The 18039-nt window shown below is 40.7% G+C and overlaps 1 protein-coding gene across 1 annotated transcript in view; it reads right to left on the reverse strand.

Moving 5' to 3' along the window:
- Positions 1 to 11228: 11228 nt before the first annotated feature.
- Positions 11229 to 18039, reverse strand: part of IRS2 (insulin receptor substrate 2) — a 28712-nt gene continuing 21901 nt past the window's right edge. Inside the window, exon 2 of the mRNA XM_064708963.1 lies at positions 11229 to 13649. Coding sequence (XP_064565033.1) covers positions 13645 to 13649 — 5 coding nt within the window. The 3' untranslated portion in view covers positions 11229 to 13644. The remainder of the gene's footprint in view (positions 13650 to 18039) is intronic.

An 18039-nucleotide genomic window follows, 5' to 3' on the forward strand; every position in this document is an offset into this window, starting at 1 on the left:
CCACCCAGCCCACTCTTTTATAACACTCTTCTGATTGGCTGCAGGTGTGGCCTGTTAACATCAGGCCTGCTCCTAATCCTTAATAATTGGTTCAGCTGTAAATTTTTAGGGGGCAAGATTACATTTACACCACCTTTATTTATCCATACTGTATCCCCCTACACAATCCCATTTTTTTTTTTGATTCAATATTGCCCTCTCCTTTTTTCTGGCATTCAAAAGGTGCATGTTGCTGCAGTGGACCAGGGTGGGGACCAGACCCACATTTGAGCTATCCAAGCTCCTTTTCCTCGCACAGCTTTCTCCTGGGTGGGTTTCCCTGCCTAGTGTGCTGTGCAGCTGCATGAAACCTCAGGTGGCACCAGGAATCGCATAAGTCCAAAGGGGAAACTCATGGCAGGGTGTTGGAACAAGGTGATCAGTAATGTTTCTTCCAATCCAGACCACTCAATGATTCTCAACATGCACAGGGGCAAAGAGAGTGCAGGCCTGCCTATTCCATGGTAGTGCTGTCTGCTAGTTTGACTTGGCTGGGAATGACTGTGGCACCCGAGTCATTCCATTCCTTCTTGCTGTAGCCTCCAAATTCACTGACCTGTTTTGGAAGTACCTCCACAGCAATGTGCTGTAAAAGTGTTAAGAGGCTGTTACTTATACAGGATATTTATAAAAGTGAAGGCATAAAGCTTACACAAAGAAAATATACAGAACATGCAGCATACATATATTACACAGGTTTATAAATGGGTTCAACTAATGTTGAGTATCCATTAGATATCCACTAGAACTCAAAAGGATGCATTTTACAAACACTGGATAACAACACATGATCCAAAATGGGAAAGGGACCTAGGTTAGGACACTCACAATCTCTGGCTGAAAAAGACCTAGGGAAAAATAAATGCCAAAAGAATTAATCTGGTTTTAACAAACAGTTTAAATAAATAATGTGTGTTTTTCTCAGCTGAGTTCTGAATAGTTTTTAATAAGGGGAAAAAAACCCAATATTTTTCTGGGACCAAAAAGCAGCAGTCTGCTGGCAAGACTACCTGTAGAGTACATGGAAGAAGAGTGAGGAATTAGGCTGTGCTATTTTAAAAGGCTGCTTTCGTTGACTGGAACTATTACTGGGCTGCAGCACTTTAATACTAGGAGGGTATTTTACTTTTTTATCAGTTCTTACAACTTTCATATTTCCTAGTACCAGTCAGACCGAATATTAAATCTTTCCTATGTGATGCAGATCGTTCTTCTGTGCTTTTTTCTTTCCCCAGGATGGATTGATCTATTGACAAGAAACTACCTAGATTGGACTGCTTGGATTTAGAGATTGCCATGTGAATGACCTTCCTGAACCCACTGGCCATGCTGCTTTGAGTGCAGCCCAGGACACAATTGGCTTTCTGGGCTCTGAGAGCACATTTTAGGTTCACTGCCAGCTTTTCATCTAAGTGAACCCCCAACTTCTTCTTTCACATGTTTTCAATGACTTCTCCCAGTCTGTGCTCATGCCTGTGATTGCCCAAACCCAGGTGCAGCACCTTGCATTAAATATTTAACACCTCTGTTTTCCAGGCAATGGGACTTTCCCAGCAGAGCACTCTGGAATAAACACAGGAAAGCAGCACCAGGAGACCTGCACCTCCAGCACCTTCTCTTCTTCCTGTCTCTTCCTCTTTTCTCTTTTTTTCTCTCATCCCATGGCTTACTGAACTCCTCCCTTCCAACCTGGCTTTCTGCTTTTCTCCTTTTTCTGGAAACATGGCTTACCTTATCCCCATCAGTCCCTGCATCCCCAAAGCCCTGGTCCTTTTCCAAACTCATCCCCACACAACATTCTCCTGGAATATGGATCAGTGACATGGCTGGGGACAAGCAAGAGCCCTCACTTCCCCATCATGTATCTACACCCTGCAGGCAGAGGACTGTGCAGGCTACATCATCAAGATCAGGAGTGTAAGATCAGAGGGGAAAAGCATGGGGAAAGAGGCATGGAAGGTGGGTCACATGGCTAGCACACCACAGAACAGCTGACTGGTGTTGCAAAACCTACACATGCATCAGCACCTAATAATTTTGGTTCTACTTGATACCACGTGTGTTTAGAATTGCAGCAAGCTGCCTAAAAGTGATGTAAATAGGGTATGGGGGGAGAATTGTAACTCTTGCTTGGAATTTTTCCTTTATTCTAACTGGTTGTTATCTTCCTTGTAATGAGCAAGTAGAGTTGTTGCTGTACAACATAAGGCTGACTATTAACTGACAAGTAGGCACACTAAATCTGCTTCCTGTCCCCTCAGGCAGTGGTCCCTAATTCTTGGCTCAGAGATGACATGTTGAACACCAGATTCCTCAGTGTTACTTGCTGACATCAGGGAAAGTGGAGCACAGCATCAGACATCCCTTTTGGTGGGCTGCTTCCTCAGCACATTAGCTCAGGCTTGCAGAAATTGGGGTTCTCTGCTTGTGATTAGACATTGGGCAAAAGACATCAGGAGGAGATGTCTTTTCCTGACACTCCAGATTTGGGTTATGAATTTTAGACACAGATGAGTTAATTCCCTACACAATCCAATTGTGGCTAAGAGAGAGATGACCTTAAGGCATGGCTGGATCTGCTCCACATTCAGAAACACTCCCCAGGCAGGGATAGCACTCTCATACAGGTCTCCTACACAGAAGAGGAGGAGAAATACCTTTACTGGGTTCCTGCAGCTACCTCTGCTGGGTCATTGGCTCTGTCCTTAAGTGTAATGGGCTACCTCAGGTTCACCTTAGCACACTAAAAATGTGCTCCCCTTCCTACTGAGTAACTTTTTAATACCCTGCAATCTCCACACGTCTCTTACTTGTGCTGTGAACCGAGTACCTGCAAGAGCACAGCTTGCCTTGCAAGTTGCCAAGGCTAGCCTGGAAACTCTTCCCTCTTTTTCTCTGCTCCTGTATCCTTTTCTGGGTACGTAAATGTCAGCAGTTGTAACCCACTGTAGGGAGGCATCTGGCAGTGATGGCTGCCACAAAGGAGGAGGCTCTTACTGAAGATGCTCTGCCAGCAGCGTTATGCAGACTCCTCTTCTCAATTCACATTTCTTGGCACCTACACCCCTGTCTGACTGACTTTTAAATGGGCAAAGAGTCAATCCAACAGATGGGCTAAATGGCAGGCAACCAAGATGCTATGAATGTACATTGTCTGGGTGTGGGGAGTCAAATTGCCAGTCAGGGATATCCAAGTTAATGCCCATCACACAGCTATGTGACGACAGCACAGAGATATGCCCCCAACAGCCAAGTCTAAAATGTCTTCAATAACAGCAGCATTCACAAACAGAAAAAATACAAATAATGGGTGTCACAGCTGACCATGCTTGGGAGGAATCCAGGAAGGAATTTTGATGGAGAGATGAGTCCAGAGAGGAATGACTTTGTGAAAGCCACTGTTGCCATCCTCTGCCATGATGTCCTCCAGCATCACAAGACAAGCAGAAGAGACATTTTTTCTTTTGTCTCAGGAATTCTTTAAAATTAGTACAAAATTCTGATGCATTACATGTTTTTGCTAAATGGCTCAATAAGCTTTTTATGGTATGTGGTGGCCTCTGCATGTATGGTATGAGCAGACCAGCCTAACAAGTCTAGTTACCAAGGAAACAGGTTTTTAAACTTGAAACATAGGTATTCATGATGACAGAGATCTTACTGTTTTTTGGAACGTCTCTCTTTTGAGGAGTGAATGTGGAAGCTGGCTTTCAAAATCCTCCTTGCTGTGGTCATAAGGCCAGTGGAAAATGTTGCATTGCTGACCCTGATTCACTGGTCTAGCAGAATTGGAAACAGAATATGGAACAAAAGATCATTACACATGATCACTTAATACTTTAGCTTAAAAAAAAAAGCAAATGGGAGTGTTAATTAGACAAGGACTTCCTTTCTCCAAGGGAGCCAATCAATCACATTTTTTCCATCCTGAAAGGAGGAGATTTATTTTTTTTTAACATAAATCTTTTAAGCCTCGGTGCTATGTCTTTATAGGAAGAGGAAATTGATCTCAGCTATTCCCTGGCAGAGTGGCACTGAACAGAAAGTGTCTTTCTTTCAGAATGTATTCATTAGTTCCTTCTCTCAATCTGACCTTGAATTCATTTGATTAAATGATTAAAATAATTTCATCCCAAAATGACAGTTTGTAGGACAAACTTAATTAAGCTCCAAGAGAGAGGAATGGAAAAGCTTGTGCTACGATTCTTGCTTTGTATGAACTCCTATGCTTAAATAATCACATGAGGACCATTGTAAACCCCTGCAATATGTTGGACATCTGGCCTCCCTGATTCCCTTCTATGTGGTGGGCTCTCAGAGCCCAGGCAGCCAAAGGTTACTGCTCCCTACCTGTCTCACTGCCCCAGGCACTGCTCCCTCCCCTAAAAGCAGAGTGAAGGGAGCAGAGTCATTCTTTAGCATCTTCTCATTTCACAACCCATCAAGAATACACAAAGTGACCACGGAAACCTTGAAAAATCATTTAATGCATGCAGCAAGAAGGGAAGGGATTCCACTAATTTCATTTTTGTCTTATCATTTAAAAATGCAAAAGAAAAAAACGCAACACACTCTGTAGAATACATTGTGCAGTGAAAGTTGTGAAATTACTGCTTTCTCACCACTTTGTTTGATGCGCTTGTCTACACTGACAAAAACCCTGAATCAAAAACCCTGAATCTGATTTCTCTACTAAAATAGCATCACCTCTTTTGGCAGTAGTGTAATATTAATGCAGATCAATATCTTGAGCATTGCTTCTTTAAATTTGTCAGGTTATCTTATCCTGGCAGTTTAGAACTATGTGGCTTCATTTGCTAACATTCAGATTGCATCTAGTCCTTTTGCAGGGCCACTGGTGCTGGCAATCCTGGATATGTCACATAAACACACCCTTACTACAAGGCTTGAGAGAAAACTACAGCAGGCTGAGTATGATGCTCAGTTTTAACTAAGGAATTGTATTGACTTCAGTGGGGCTGCATAAAAATAACTGCTAGCCAAACATGGTTCATAAACCTAAAAATTAAATTAAAAAAAAAAAACAAAACAGAAAACCCCCTTTAACCACAAATGGTTCATTTTGCAAATAATTACTTAGCTCACCAATATATTAATGATTAAAACAAACCTCCCATATTCCCCAGCCAAGAGAAAATATAAACAGTATTAGAAAAGCAAAATTGTCTGTGTAGGGTAAACGACACACAAATACATTTGAACAGGAAAAACACATTAATGAATCTTCTTTTAAGAGGTAAACAAAATGCTGGCTTCTCGCCAAGGAGGCGGGCATGGAAATCGGTGGGGGATGCCTGCGAGCAGCCGAGCAGCTGATAAAGCTCTGTCATTGGGGCAGCACAATGAGAGCAGTGGCCAGGCCCTGTCAGTGGGGCAGGGACAATGCGAGCGGGGACCAGGCTCTGTCAGTGGGGCAGCACAATGCCAGCAGTGGCCAGGCCCTGTCAGTGGGGCAGTACAATTAGAGTGGTGGCCAGGCTCTGTCAGTGGTGCAGTGCAATGCCAACAGTGCCTGTGCCGCACACACTGTGATGGGAGGCCGAGGGGCCTGCCCAGACTACCTCCCTTTGGGGAAGGGGATAGAATACCTGGAGGGTCCCACTCCTGCCCTCTCACTGGGAGAGCACAACGGCGAGGCTGAGTTTGATGTTTTGGGGCATTCCCAGGCGGTGTTGGTTGGAGCGGGAGCAGCAGGAGCAGGCAGGTGATGCATCCATCCACAACTCACCCTAAGGGGAAGGTGCATTCATTATTACCCTGCTTCCATACCCACCACCATGGAGGTTTCCTGTTTCATGATGAACTCTGTACTTAGCTGGAGGGGTTATTTCTTCTCTTGTAAAGCTCCTGAAAAACCTGAAATGCTAAAGGAGATACAAAAGGTCCCACTCTTCTTTTGCTTGTCAGACACATTCCAAAGCCTCCTTGCAGATTAATGTAGTGAGACGGGTTCAAAAAGAGCTTTGCAGAGCTCTTGCCTTTGCTACATCTCAGTCCCACTGATCAATGTGATGATTTACAGACACACAAAGAGATGGGCACAGACCATGGTTCAGGCTCTGAGTCGGGAAGATGAAGTTTGGTGGCTGACAAAATTTGCAGGGTCATTTGAATTATCATTCAGGGAACATTCAGAGATATCACCCTGTAGATCCTCTGTGCTTGAGGACAAGTAAAATAGTCACCCACTCATTAGCAAAACAGGACAAGCAAGCAACCAACCAACCAACAATGTCCTCCAAATACACCGAAATCTGACAAACTCTATTGGAACACACACAAAGCATGAGATTTCTTGAGCAGTAACAAGTATAATTAGGCCCTTGTCAAGAGTATCTGTTGATATTCTTGTGCTGCTGCTGCATAAGAGGAGAACCAGAGCATTCTTCTGAACAGTGAAGGAGAACTTCACACACAGAGTGATGGTGCACCTCAAACTGAGATGGTATATTCTGTTTTATATATCAAATCAAGGGCAATCACAGTGTAGAACAACAGAGTTTCTGAACGTATAATTTGTCACAGGACAGGAAGTTCAATGGCTGGAAAGCATAAAGATAAGTCCAAGCATAAATGAGGTTCTTCTGTCCATGGCCCCTGGATGTTTCCCCTGATCTGCATGCCTGTAAATGAAGAGCAAACATCATGGAAATAACCTGGCAATGGTGCACTCCAGGTACATCATGTAAGTGTGATTGTCCAAAAACAAAAGAGCAAGTTTTCAAAATGGAAATTATGCTGTCTTGATTTGTTTTTGTGGTGCCTCTTCTCTGGTTTTGAAGGCAATGGACTACAGCTGCCAAATTAGAAATTTCCTTTGGTTTTTATTCCATTAGAACAGAAAAATCCTGGGGACTGTTACCATCTGAGATATACAGGCAGAGTCAGTAAAAAAATTCAATGTTTATACAGTGAAAGTCCTTCCTGTGAAATAGTAAAACCATTATTTGACTAAAATAACACAGAACCCAGCACTGGGATATTAAACATGATGCATCACAGGCAAAGAAGGAAAACATTACTCCTCTTCTGTCAAGTTTGTTACTAAGAAAAGACTCTACCCAAAGTAGAAACACTTTAATATTTGTTCTTAGATAAATAAGATTAAAATTTAACCTTTACTTTTACGAAACCTTTAGAGGAACATTCATTTATCTGCAGCTGAAATAAATACTTGGTTGCTTTATTGATTCATTGGCTAAAGGTATAGACTAGTTGTGAAAATTCCACTCTGCTTCCATTGACAAATTGTACCAGAATTTAAAAAAAAAGTCACTTAAAAGCAGTTTAGCCTTGAGAAAATGGGCAGCCATTGTGAGGTTTGGCCTTCTAGGAGAGAAAATATCTTTCATGTATCCCACTTACGAATTAAGATATTTACATGGAACAGCTTGATAGACATGACAAATAACTGACTATAATTACATTTCCTGAAGTACTGCTCAAAGGCAATCTTGAATCACAATGCAGAACAGCCTATAGAGGGCATAAGGTTTAAAAAAAAGTGTCAGAAATATATAAACAACCTCCCAAATGACTCTGAATTAGAGCTACAGCTGCAGTAAATCACCATGAATGCAGTGGTGGCATATTCCTAATCAGTGGCCACTGGGACCAGGGCTCCAGAGTTTATCTTAGTGCAACAGCTTGTGATATTTAAACTACAAATTGGCAGCAGTAAAAGGGCAGCTGGTGGTCACGTTGTAGCTGACCAGTGTGAACTTACTCCCCAGTGTCTGTGTCGTCACAACACCAAGTGTGAGATAATTTAAGGCAATCACTGCTCCATAGGGAAGGGGTAAATACCTCGTAGTTACCTCTGGACTGGATTAAATGAAATAATAGATATGGCAACATAATTGCCTTGTATTCCTTATTTCTCCTTCATCTAGGTAGCTTGTTCAAGTCTATACTCATGTACATGAACCATGACACCTTTACCTATGTTTATCACACAGCTCAAGTAAAGGCATAACACATCCCCTGTCCCTGCCCTTTCTTGTCCTTTTGCAGGATGGTCCTCTCTCTTCAACATCTGCATCTAAATCAGCTAAATTGCCAGTAAAGGGCCACTGATACAGAAATTATTTTTTCCCCCAGGAGTAACTGCTCTGTCAAATACAGTTGTAATATATTGTTGCATCAGATAATTAGACTATGCCTCAGAGACCTTATAGGGGGTACCAGAACACCTTTTCACGGTCATTTAGTGTACTTGTTCAAAAAGCCATTATGCCTTGGTGAAAGGAATCTTTTAAAAGTAATTAGGAGCATAAGAGAATATATTAACTCTACACTTTTAAGGTCAGACTTTTACACAATAATATTCTACTGGAGATGTAGTCAGTTCATCCCTTGTAAGTTTCATCAATTGATCTATTTTGAACTACACACACACTTCAGTTCACTTTCTGTGAGGAGAAATCTAAGTCATATTACAAGGTCTGGACCCTTTTCCCTGAGTAAAATTTCTGTGTTGAAGTTTGTCTGAGGTAGAACAGTAGGCCTGGATGTTCAGCTCTGCAACATAGCTTATTCACACCAATGAATGAATTGTTCTGTACACCCACATTTTCAGAGAGGATCATTATTTAATGAGAAGGAAAGCTACTTTAATTAGCAGTAGCAGAAGTTTTAAAGGTTGAGGCAGAATAATATAGTAGTGCTTAACTGCTGTCAAATGTGGGAGGTAAATTGAACTGGTCCATCTGCAGAAAGCATGTTTCCAACTAAGGAAATCCTGTTCCTTTATCTAGTCCCTCCTTGAATTCATATTAATGGATGTTTCAAGGTGTGTCTAATTCCACCTTTTGCCTCCTCCATTTGAGACATGTAAACATAGCCTGATGTTTACATCCTCTTCTTATGCAAGAGCTTGTATTTTAGCCCTAGTGCTCCTCACCTTCTAGAGGCACCTTCTACATTGACACTTACTAATGCAGTTTTACAATTGTATTTATTACTCACTTTTAACAAAGGGGGAAAGAGAACATGAAAAGAGTGAATACAAGGAGGCCCCGTGAAGAAATACTGAAGGTCAAGTGGACTTTTCAAAAACCTTTGACAGCCATTTATTCAACACATGACACTATGTTGCCTAATAAAATGAAAAAAAATTAGGCCATAGCTCATGTGAAGCAATGTTATGTGCCACATTCATCCCACAGGCCATGGTTTCCCCATCCCTACACTGAACATTATAAAACATATGTTTAGTCTGATAAATAGATAGGATGCATTACAATGATAAACTTTAAAAAAAATTTTTAAAAAAAGTCCAAACTGGCATCTATCTTTTCAAAAATGAATGATGATATCTTCTATCCCCATTACTTTTTTAATCTCTGCAAGAGCTGGCTGAAGCTGAAGTTTCTCAAAGTGGAAAAGCCATCTGGGAAAGACTGAAGCTGTAGTAATATACTAAAAGATTTGGTCAGTTATTTGCCTCCCACAGAGCATTAATGCTTGCACCTCCAGCCAAATTTGTTTCCTTTATGCTATTCAGCAATGGCTCTCCCAAAAGCAAACCCCAGAACACTCAGAGATTACTTTAGAATGAATGCAGCAAGGACCTAAACCCCTTTTGTATTCCCATGGTGTTTGAGAATGGAAAGCAAGCTGGGATGACACCTGGACATGTATCAACCCTTGTCTGAACCATGTACTACAAAGAGTAAATGCAGGTTCTCAAGGAGGCTGGAAGCCATCGACCCCTTATCCTGGAGAAGTACAGTCACATCTTGTTCTGTTTCAAAGCATCCTACACACATTAAACTAAGGAAACAAATATTCAAAGGTTTATTTTCTGCTTATCAGAAATTGTACCTTCCAGAGAATCTAATACTGGATTTCCAGATGTTGCATCAAAGACATTGTACTCCTATGTATATTGTAAGGTACCACTCTCATACCCTGTTGACGGCAGAAAAATGAGGAAGTTCTTTTGGGTAGCTGTATTTCTCCAGAGCAATATCAAAGACTGAAACAATTGCTTTTTCTTGCCAAGAATGTAGGCACCATGAAACGCAGAGTGTCCCATTTTCCCTCCCCTAGGAAAGCCTACAGACAAGAAGGTCAGGACATACAAGAGAAGGAACTGAACGTTCTCTCTTGGGGAGCATTTACATTTATTTCTGCACTTTGTGGCTTTTATTGGACACTCCAGCAGCCACAGGACGCTCCTACTGCTGCAAGAAAGAGAACTGCTCTTTTCCATTCAAGCCACTTTCAGAGTAAGGCACTCACCACAGTGAGCCAGGCTTTGCCCTTTAAAGGCCAAGGTGTACAAGTATGGTCCCTGAACCATCCCCAAAACACCAGGCAACCATGAAAGTCCAGCCCCTGAGTGGCAGATGTGGCCAGAAGAATATAAAACACATAACATAATATAGCATACATATCCCAAGGCAGGACCTCACCTCAAATGAGTTTAAACATGAAACACAGTGAGATCCTGTCCCCTCCTTGCACCAGCAGGCCTTGCATCTGATCAAAGATATGTCACTGAAACACTCTTGAGCTTAAGCAAAGGAGTTCTTACCAAGACTGCTGCATAACAGACATCAATCTTTTTATGAAGCTACTATTGGTGTCCCCTGCCCCTCATTGCCACATTCCCTGTCAGGTGCCTGACCCACACCCATCACTTTCCTGGGTGCAAGAACACTGAAAAAGGGTCTCCTGTCACGTGTAAGACATTCCTACTGACCAAGTCAGGCTGCAGTGACCCCGTGGTGTCTCAGACTGCAGCCCAGGTTCCCTACACACAAACCAGCAGCAGGAGGAACTCCAAACTCTCCTAGTACTTCCCACTCTCCTTGTACCAGCAGAGGTGACTACACTTCTATAGGGCAAGCCTGTTCTCACCACATAGGCTGCCAGAAGGACTCCCACAATCTTCCACTCACTTTTAAAACTGGAATTAAAAATTGAGATGATTTCTGCTCCTAGTTATTTCCTCAAATACATAAACTTGACTTCTATAAAACCAATTGTTTTATACTTAAATAAGATTTAAGATGATTCCATGATGTTTCAGGAATTAAAAGCAAAACAAGTATGTGCAGTGCAGTAAGATTTATTTACAGAAAGCATGTTTTCATTCAAAAGAGGGAAAAACTGATTTTATGTAAACAACCAGAAAAAACCACTTCACCCCTAGAGAAAATAGGCACACAAATACTTTATTCCTTTCATAAATAATGTATTTTATTGCATATGGCTATTAAGGAGAGCATCCATGAACAATACAGACTAAATACAATACACTACTCTAGTTCCATTTATTCTGGTCTCCAGCAGCATCACATTTATCCTTATATACAGCGTGTACATTGGAAGACACAGCAAGATAAGTTAAGTCTCTTGTCATATCACAATAGCAAGAAATATATTTAACATCTTGATATCCAGAAACAATACGTACCCAAAAAGAAAACACTGCTTAATAACTGTTAAGGTTATATAGCAAAAAATATTTTAAATTTAAGGTAAGTCAGGCAAAATGTACAAAGACCCAATATACATTGTGAAGTTTTAGCAAACATAACATTTATACATTTTGGTTCCATTCTGTAAACTAAATTAAGAATGTAAGTATTGCATATGCCTTTGTGAAATATACAGGATAGAGAATATTTTATTATTTTGTCAAGTTGTTTTTTTTTTTTAGGTTGTTGTATGCAGTTTAGCCATTTGTTTTAGTGGCATGATTTCTTAATTGATTCAGAGGGATATCTGAAAATAGAGGCATTCAAAACACTGAATTCAGCAGGTACCACACTCAGTGCTGGTTGGGGGTGGAGAGGGGTCAGACAAAAAATGTCAAAGGTATGCAGGATTTTTTAGTTCCAGACTTGAACAAGCAGCATTTTAGAATGTCTTAGAACCATTTACAGCATTAGTATTAGAGAAAAACTCAATCAGATCAGATATTTAAGTTGATTTTAGATCTAACATTTTATAAACCTAAGCATTGCTGTGATTTAAGACCCCAAAAATTACACTGAAAAATAAAGTGTGCCATGGAGTAGGGAAGGAATTAGTTTACATTCATCTTTGTCTTGTAATACAATCCTCAGTTCTAAAAATTCAGCATGTAAGCAGGAAGACTGCATTGCCGTTCATTGTATTTGTAAGACATTGACTCTTCCTCAGAAAAATAAAATCTCAAAAGAAGATAATGCATTGTCAAAAGTGAAGTACAGGTTCCACTAAGCACAATGATTAAAGAAAAAAAATGAAAGAGCCTCACATAACTCATAACTTAGTAATACTTACATGTCTATCAGAGCAGGCACTGGTGGGGTACCCTTAAAATGTACACAAACACTTCAAGCAAAGGAGAAACAAGGTGGCATGACATTCTGCTAGTCTGGTGCAACAGCTGGATGTGACTTTTGTGACAGTTGCTGCCACACCACTCAGATTTTCAGACCACTGGAAATGTGATGCACAGCTAGCCTTGAAAAGAACTCAGGATAAGTGACTGCAATGGTTCGTCTTCCCTGCAGTAGTGTCTGCAGCTACAATGGTGCTTTCTTGGTAAAAGGCAAATATCAGGACTCTATAGATGGCAAGATAATACTGTGTTAACATTAGCTCTTGAATCTGCCTGATACCCATTATCATCCCTGCATTCCTAGCATGCTTATGTGGATTTTTGGTTACAAGAAATGCAGCTAAGAACAGTTAGCTGACAAAAGTGAGCTTGTAAATAGAAGAAAAGGCTTTTGCAATCTGAAGTACCTACATAAACACCTACATAGAGAGGATTAAACAAGTGTGTCAAAGGTACAGAGATGCCCCTAATACAGGTTGATGTTTTTAACTTATGTTACTTCAGTTACACATTTTATACTTTTTAACTACTCTGAATCCTCTGTCCAAGTCTGATTCACAGAGTTTCATCCCATTTTAGACTTTTCAGTGCCCTGTTTAGGCTTTGACTGAGAAGTAAACCCTGGGGCTAGTGATTCAAAACCCAGCAGCAGCAGCAGCTGTACAAGCTGCAAGTTCAGTAAGGCTGGCGACCGTTCTTGAGAGACTCAGCACAGAGATAAAGGAGTTCCTGTCCACACCAACTCTGCAAATCCGGCTTTACTTTGAACTGAGGTAGTACTGTCGTAGGCTTGAAATTATGCCAGTAAATACCAGATCTTGCTGCTTCAGCAGGTGTTACAGAATCCCCTAATATGCCAGAGAAGAAAAACAGTTTGTCTTTGAAGAAAAAGAAAATGAAGGCATTGGCCATTAGTTAAAGAGGCCGGCAGAAAAGTTCCTATGATTTGAAGAGCATCTCCAACTTCTGTCGAAACAGCAGCAAAATGATAACACAGATGCCATGACAGGTAATGAGTTAGGCAGGTTGCCTTCCCTTCCTCCCAAACTTGTTGTACGGTTTAGCCCACAACAATTATGCAACTGTTAGGGCCAACACTAACAACAATAAAAAGTAAACGTTAAGCAGCTTCAGTTCCCAAAAACAGAAACCAAAATAACAAATAAACAAAAAGGTATATGCCGAGCAGCTTCTTTGAATGTTGTACTCTGTTGTTTGAGGTCATGATGAGAAAACTAATTCCTTCACTCTGAAAAGAAAAATGAAAGAAAGTCAATCAAAACTGCAAAAATTTCTTCATAGATATGATACAGACAACACAGAGAGATGATTCAGAATGGGTTTTCATGTTGAAAAAAAAGCAGCTGTTCAATAATTGTTTTAATATTTGTATACACCATAAGGAATTGCAAAGGCAATAAAGGGAGTATTCCCCAACCCAACATCACTCCCTTTTTTAAGAACCTTTCAGCTAAGGCTCTTCAGGTCAGCAAACTGCAGGACACAGAATGGGCTGGAAAACCTGACACAAAATCCTCCCCCACTCAAGTTGTGACCATCAGAGTTTTTTGCATCAGTGGAAAGGCAAAGGGGTTGGAGAAAATAGGTACAAGCTTCACTCTTTTTGTCAGCTGGATATTGCAAAAAGCTTTCTACATCCAGACATTAAAAACAACTTTTAGAAAAAAACAAGTTATCTTGTCTTTAGGGAAGAAGTCTACTAAAAACATAAGCAAAGTATAGAAAGAACCTTCTTTTAATTTAGTTATTTGGTTTAGTAAACAACTATTATTCCAGAAGTAAAAAAATGAATAGGCATGCAAAAGGAAAGAGGCTTCTCCCAACTACTGGCTACAAAGCTGCTTTGAACAGTCAAGGTGAATTATGTAGTAAAACAGAAACTGATTACAATGAAACCTATTCTATTTTAAAGAATGCAGTTGACTCTTTTAAGTGCTTCTTCACTGCAAAGAATTCATGGATAGCATGTACCTACCCCATAAAGGAACATTATTATTTATTAACTCACAGCATTAAAGTGATTTGATAACATGTCCATTAAAAATCAAAATTTAATAGTTATAGCAATTTTCTTTGTTGTATGTTGTCCCCAAGTTCACAAGTTAAATGAAAATTTTAGTTAGATGATGTATTACATGAGGTTTTCTAAAAACCAGCTATTAGGAACATTTTGGGAACAAACACTGTTACTTAGAAAAGTCTATAGTTTTGACTGTATTGATATAGGGAATCAGTATTCCTATATATTTTAATTCCTTTGGGACCACAGAACCAAAATAAATTAGATACAAAACATGGATATCAAAATAAGCCCAGCACTCCAGTGCAAGTTTCAATCCACATAAGGCTGTGATAAACCAATACAAAGCCTTTTCCCTCAAGTTCACCAAAAACAAAGGCTGATGTATCTTGGCATACACATAAGACTTGCTAAATTGCTTTGAATCTCTGACAGCTAAGGTTTATTCAAGGCATTAGTCCTGCTGGAGTTAACTGGAGCCACTATATGATCAAATACTTAGGATATTGCTTGGGATTTTATTTCATGCCACATCTTGAGATGATTAATAGCTTGCCAAGACCAAAAGGAAAGTGCCTCATTGTCCCCACCCACTGCCACCTACTTGATGCCCCTTTTCTGATCAGAAACTAAGTCAAATCTATCCATTCAATCTTCAGTAAATGATTTGTCATTGTTTGTTCTCTACGGGTGTTTCAAGAACTGGCTTATGATGCGTCTGGGGGGGAGCTCCAAATCTGCCAACACCATCCTGAAGGGCTGCATGGGAAAACATGGGGCAAGGATGGATGGCTCTCAGATGAGAGCAGCAATTCCTCATTTGAGGAAGAAACACTTAACAAACCACTTTGCTCCCACTTTTGTTCAGGGAAGTACCACAGACGCATCATGTAGGCAAACAAGTGAGTGCTCAAAGGTACCTGCTAACTCTGTGTTATTGCTTTCCTCCTTCAAATGGAGACCAACACAGCAACTAAATTTACATTCCCCAAAGTAAGAATCAGAGGGAAAGCCAAATAAAATATTTTTAAAAAGTAAAAATCCTCATCTTCAGATACAGAAATTGCTGGAAAATGCAAAGGATACAAGCAAGTATGGTTCCAGAAGTATGCCGGTCTAGGGCAGACATGAGGGAAGAGTATTAGCAACTGAGTACATCTGATACTGCTCTTACAGTACAGCAGGCACTCTCCAGGCAAAAATAAACTGGAGGAGGTGAAGGGGCTGATGCTTCAAAGCACTTCCATACTTAGCTGGCATGGTTCTGTAGGTGGATGATAGGACTGTGGGCACAAGCCTAAGACCTTATGATGCAATAAACACATCATCCAATGAGTCTATAATGATGACCTATAACTCAAAAAAACCACCCCAAACATAGTCTTCAATAATAAAACTATTTCCACCAACTTCAATAAGCTTTGAATCATGTTTTGAATAAGCTTTGAATCAATAAAGGAAAAATAACTACTGTTACCACTTCACCAATATAATAACAATGCCAGCTTCAGAAAAAGCCTACTTGGAAAAAAAAATAAAAATTGCAAGTTCCATACCAAAGTACAAATAAAAGAACTAACCAAACAAAAAAAAAAAAAAATCAACATCATGTTTATTTTTACCTCAGTGATTACTATCTTTTATTTATTTCAAGCCTCAGGTCAACCTTCCATTCACACAGCAAGTCACAGCAGTACACACCATCTTTATACATAAAGAACTCAAAATTCCTACAGCACACAAACATATTCTTTGGTAGCTTCATTCCCCATGGGCATGCACTAATCAAAATACAAAGTCCAGCACTGTGTCAATACTGAGGTTTCCTCTTGGTTTTGAGCTTATTAAGAAAAGCTTTCATGATCACTGCCGAGTTTCCAAAACTACCTAAGTCATTTGATTCTACCAGTGCTTCTCAGAGAATAAATCACAGAATAAACACACACACAAACTGCTATGAAACTACCATATACACATAGACTTGCTAAATACACTGTGAAGAGAATACAATGGTTAGTCAATTAAAGATCTACTCTCCCTATTAATTTTCAAAGTCAGTAAGCAGCAAAACTAATTTTTATTTAATTTCTAAAAATAATTCTCATCTGCTAACAAGCACGCAGGCAGAAACAGTTATTCATGTGGCTTGTGGCAAAACACGTTGCTGGTTATTCATAATCAGTAAATTTATTCCAGTGGCAGTGTGACTGCCAGAGCACATCAGGCATTGGACACAGAACCCCCAGCTCTGCTGCAGGCTTCTGCCCTGACTCCAGGCAAATCACTCAGTGGCTTTATCCCTTTGTTCCTCCTCCCCATGTCATCTGCCAAATCCATTAAGGCTGTGATTCTGCTAACTAACTTTTCCTGGAAGAGCAATCCTATTGATACAACCAAACTGGAGGATAACAACATGTACATCTGCGGGCATCAGGCCAGGCCATCAGACAGCACAACCCAAGGAACTGAACCCCACTCACCAAGAGGTCCCTTTGGTACAGCAGACACCTGGGAGAAGATGTATGACCCTGGAGATGTATCACCCAGAAAGGGCCAGTGCAGCCTCCATCAGCAGGTTACACTGCCCTCCCATCACTCAAGCTCCTGCAGCACCAGGCACTGTGTGGCTGGGCTCCCAGCAGGAGATGGGTCAAAGGCACCCACACAGGTTGGAGCCTGGAGCCTTGGCAGCACCATCCCCATGCCCACAGCAGCCTGTGTCTGCAGGCAAGTGGAGCAGAGGGTGGGAAGGAACAGCACAGGCCTGATGGAAATAAACCTGTGCTGAGCAGGCACTGACAGAAACCAGACGGGGTCTGAGCCGCAGCCTCCAAGGGCTTCCTTACTGAGGCATCACAGGAGCCACGCTCATCATAAGGTCACAAACTTGGCCAAGCACCCAAATGCAGATGCTGCCTGAATGCTACCCAGGACACTACTGGGAAGTGCACAGTGGGAGCCAAATCCTGACCTGGCTCCAACTCCCATTAAGCAATGCAATGAATACTGTACTTAACATCATAGGTAACCCTGCTAAAGATAACAGAACAGCTCATGTGCTGAGCTATGGCTCTCCAGAACCAATTCCAGAGAACCCATGCTCCACTTAGCAGGACTACTCTTACCAAATAAAGCTGAGCACAGCCACTTTCAGAGGAACAGGTTTCAATCAGAGCTTAAACATTCACTTTACCAACACTTTGCAGGAAAACATGAAGTAGTATGCTCTGAAAGTTCACAAAGCTCACAAATAATATCCACCCAAAGTAAAATGTTTCCACATTTGATGAGAAAAACAAGTTAAACCATGAAATGAAAAATCAACGTTATTTTTATTTTTTAAACAAGTCATGGTTGATCATAATTGGAAACACACTGTACCAAGTAACCAGGCTCTTTTGATATGTTATTCCACTAAGAAACAGTACATTATGTTGTTCAGATTTGTCTCTTGTTTTATGAATTTTAAAAAGCAAGCATCTGGTCAACACAGATTCTTCATGACAAACAATGAAAAAAAAATCAATACTACTTTAGAGTAGTAAAGTAGGTATTCTGTATCCACAGTAACCTATATTAAAATGAGCTTGACAGTACT

The sequence above is a fragment of the Zonotrichia leucophrys genome, chromosome 1 (genome assembly GCF_028769735.1).
Source record: "Zonotrichia leucophrys gambelii isolate GWCS_2022_RI chromosome 1, RI_Zleu_2.0, whole genome shotgun sequence".
NCBI classification, from domain to species: domain Eukaryota; kingdom Metazoa; phylum Chordata; class Aves; order Passeriformes; family Passerellidae; genus Zonotrichia; species Zonotrichia leucophrys.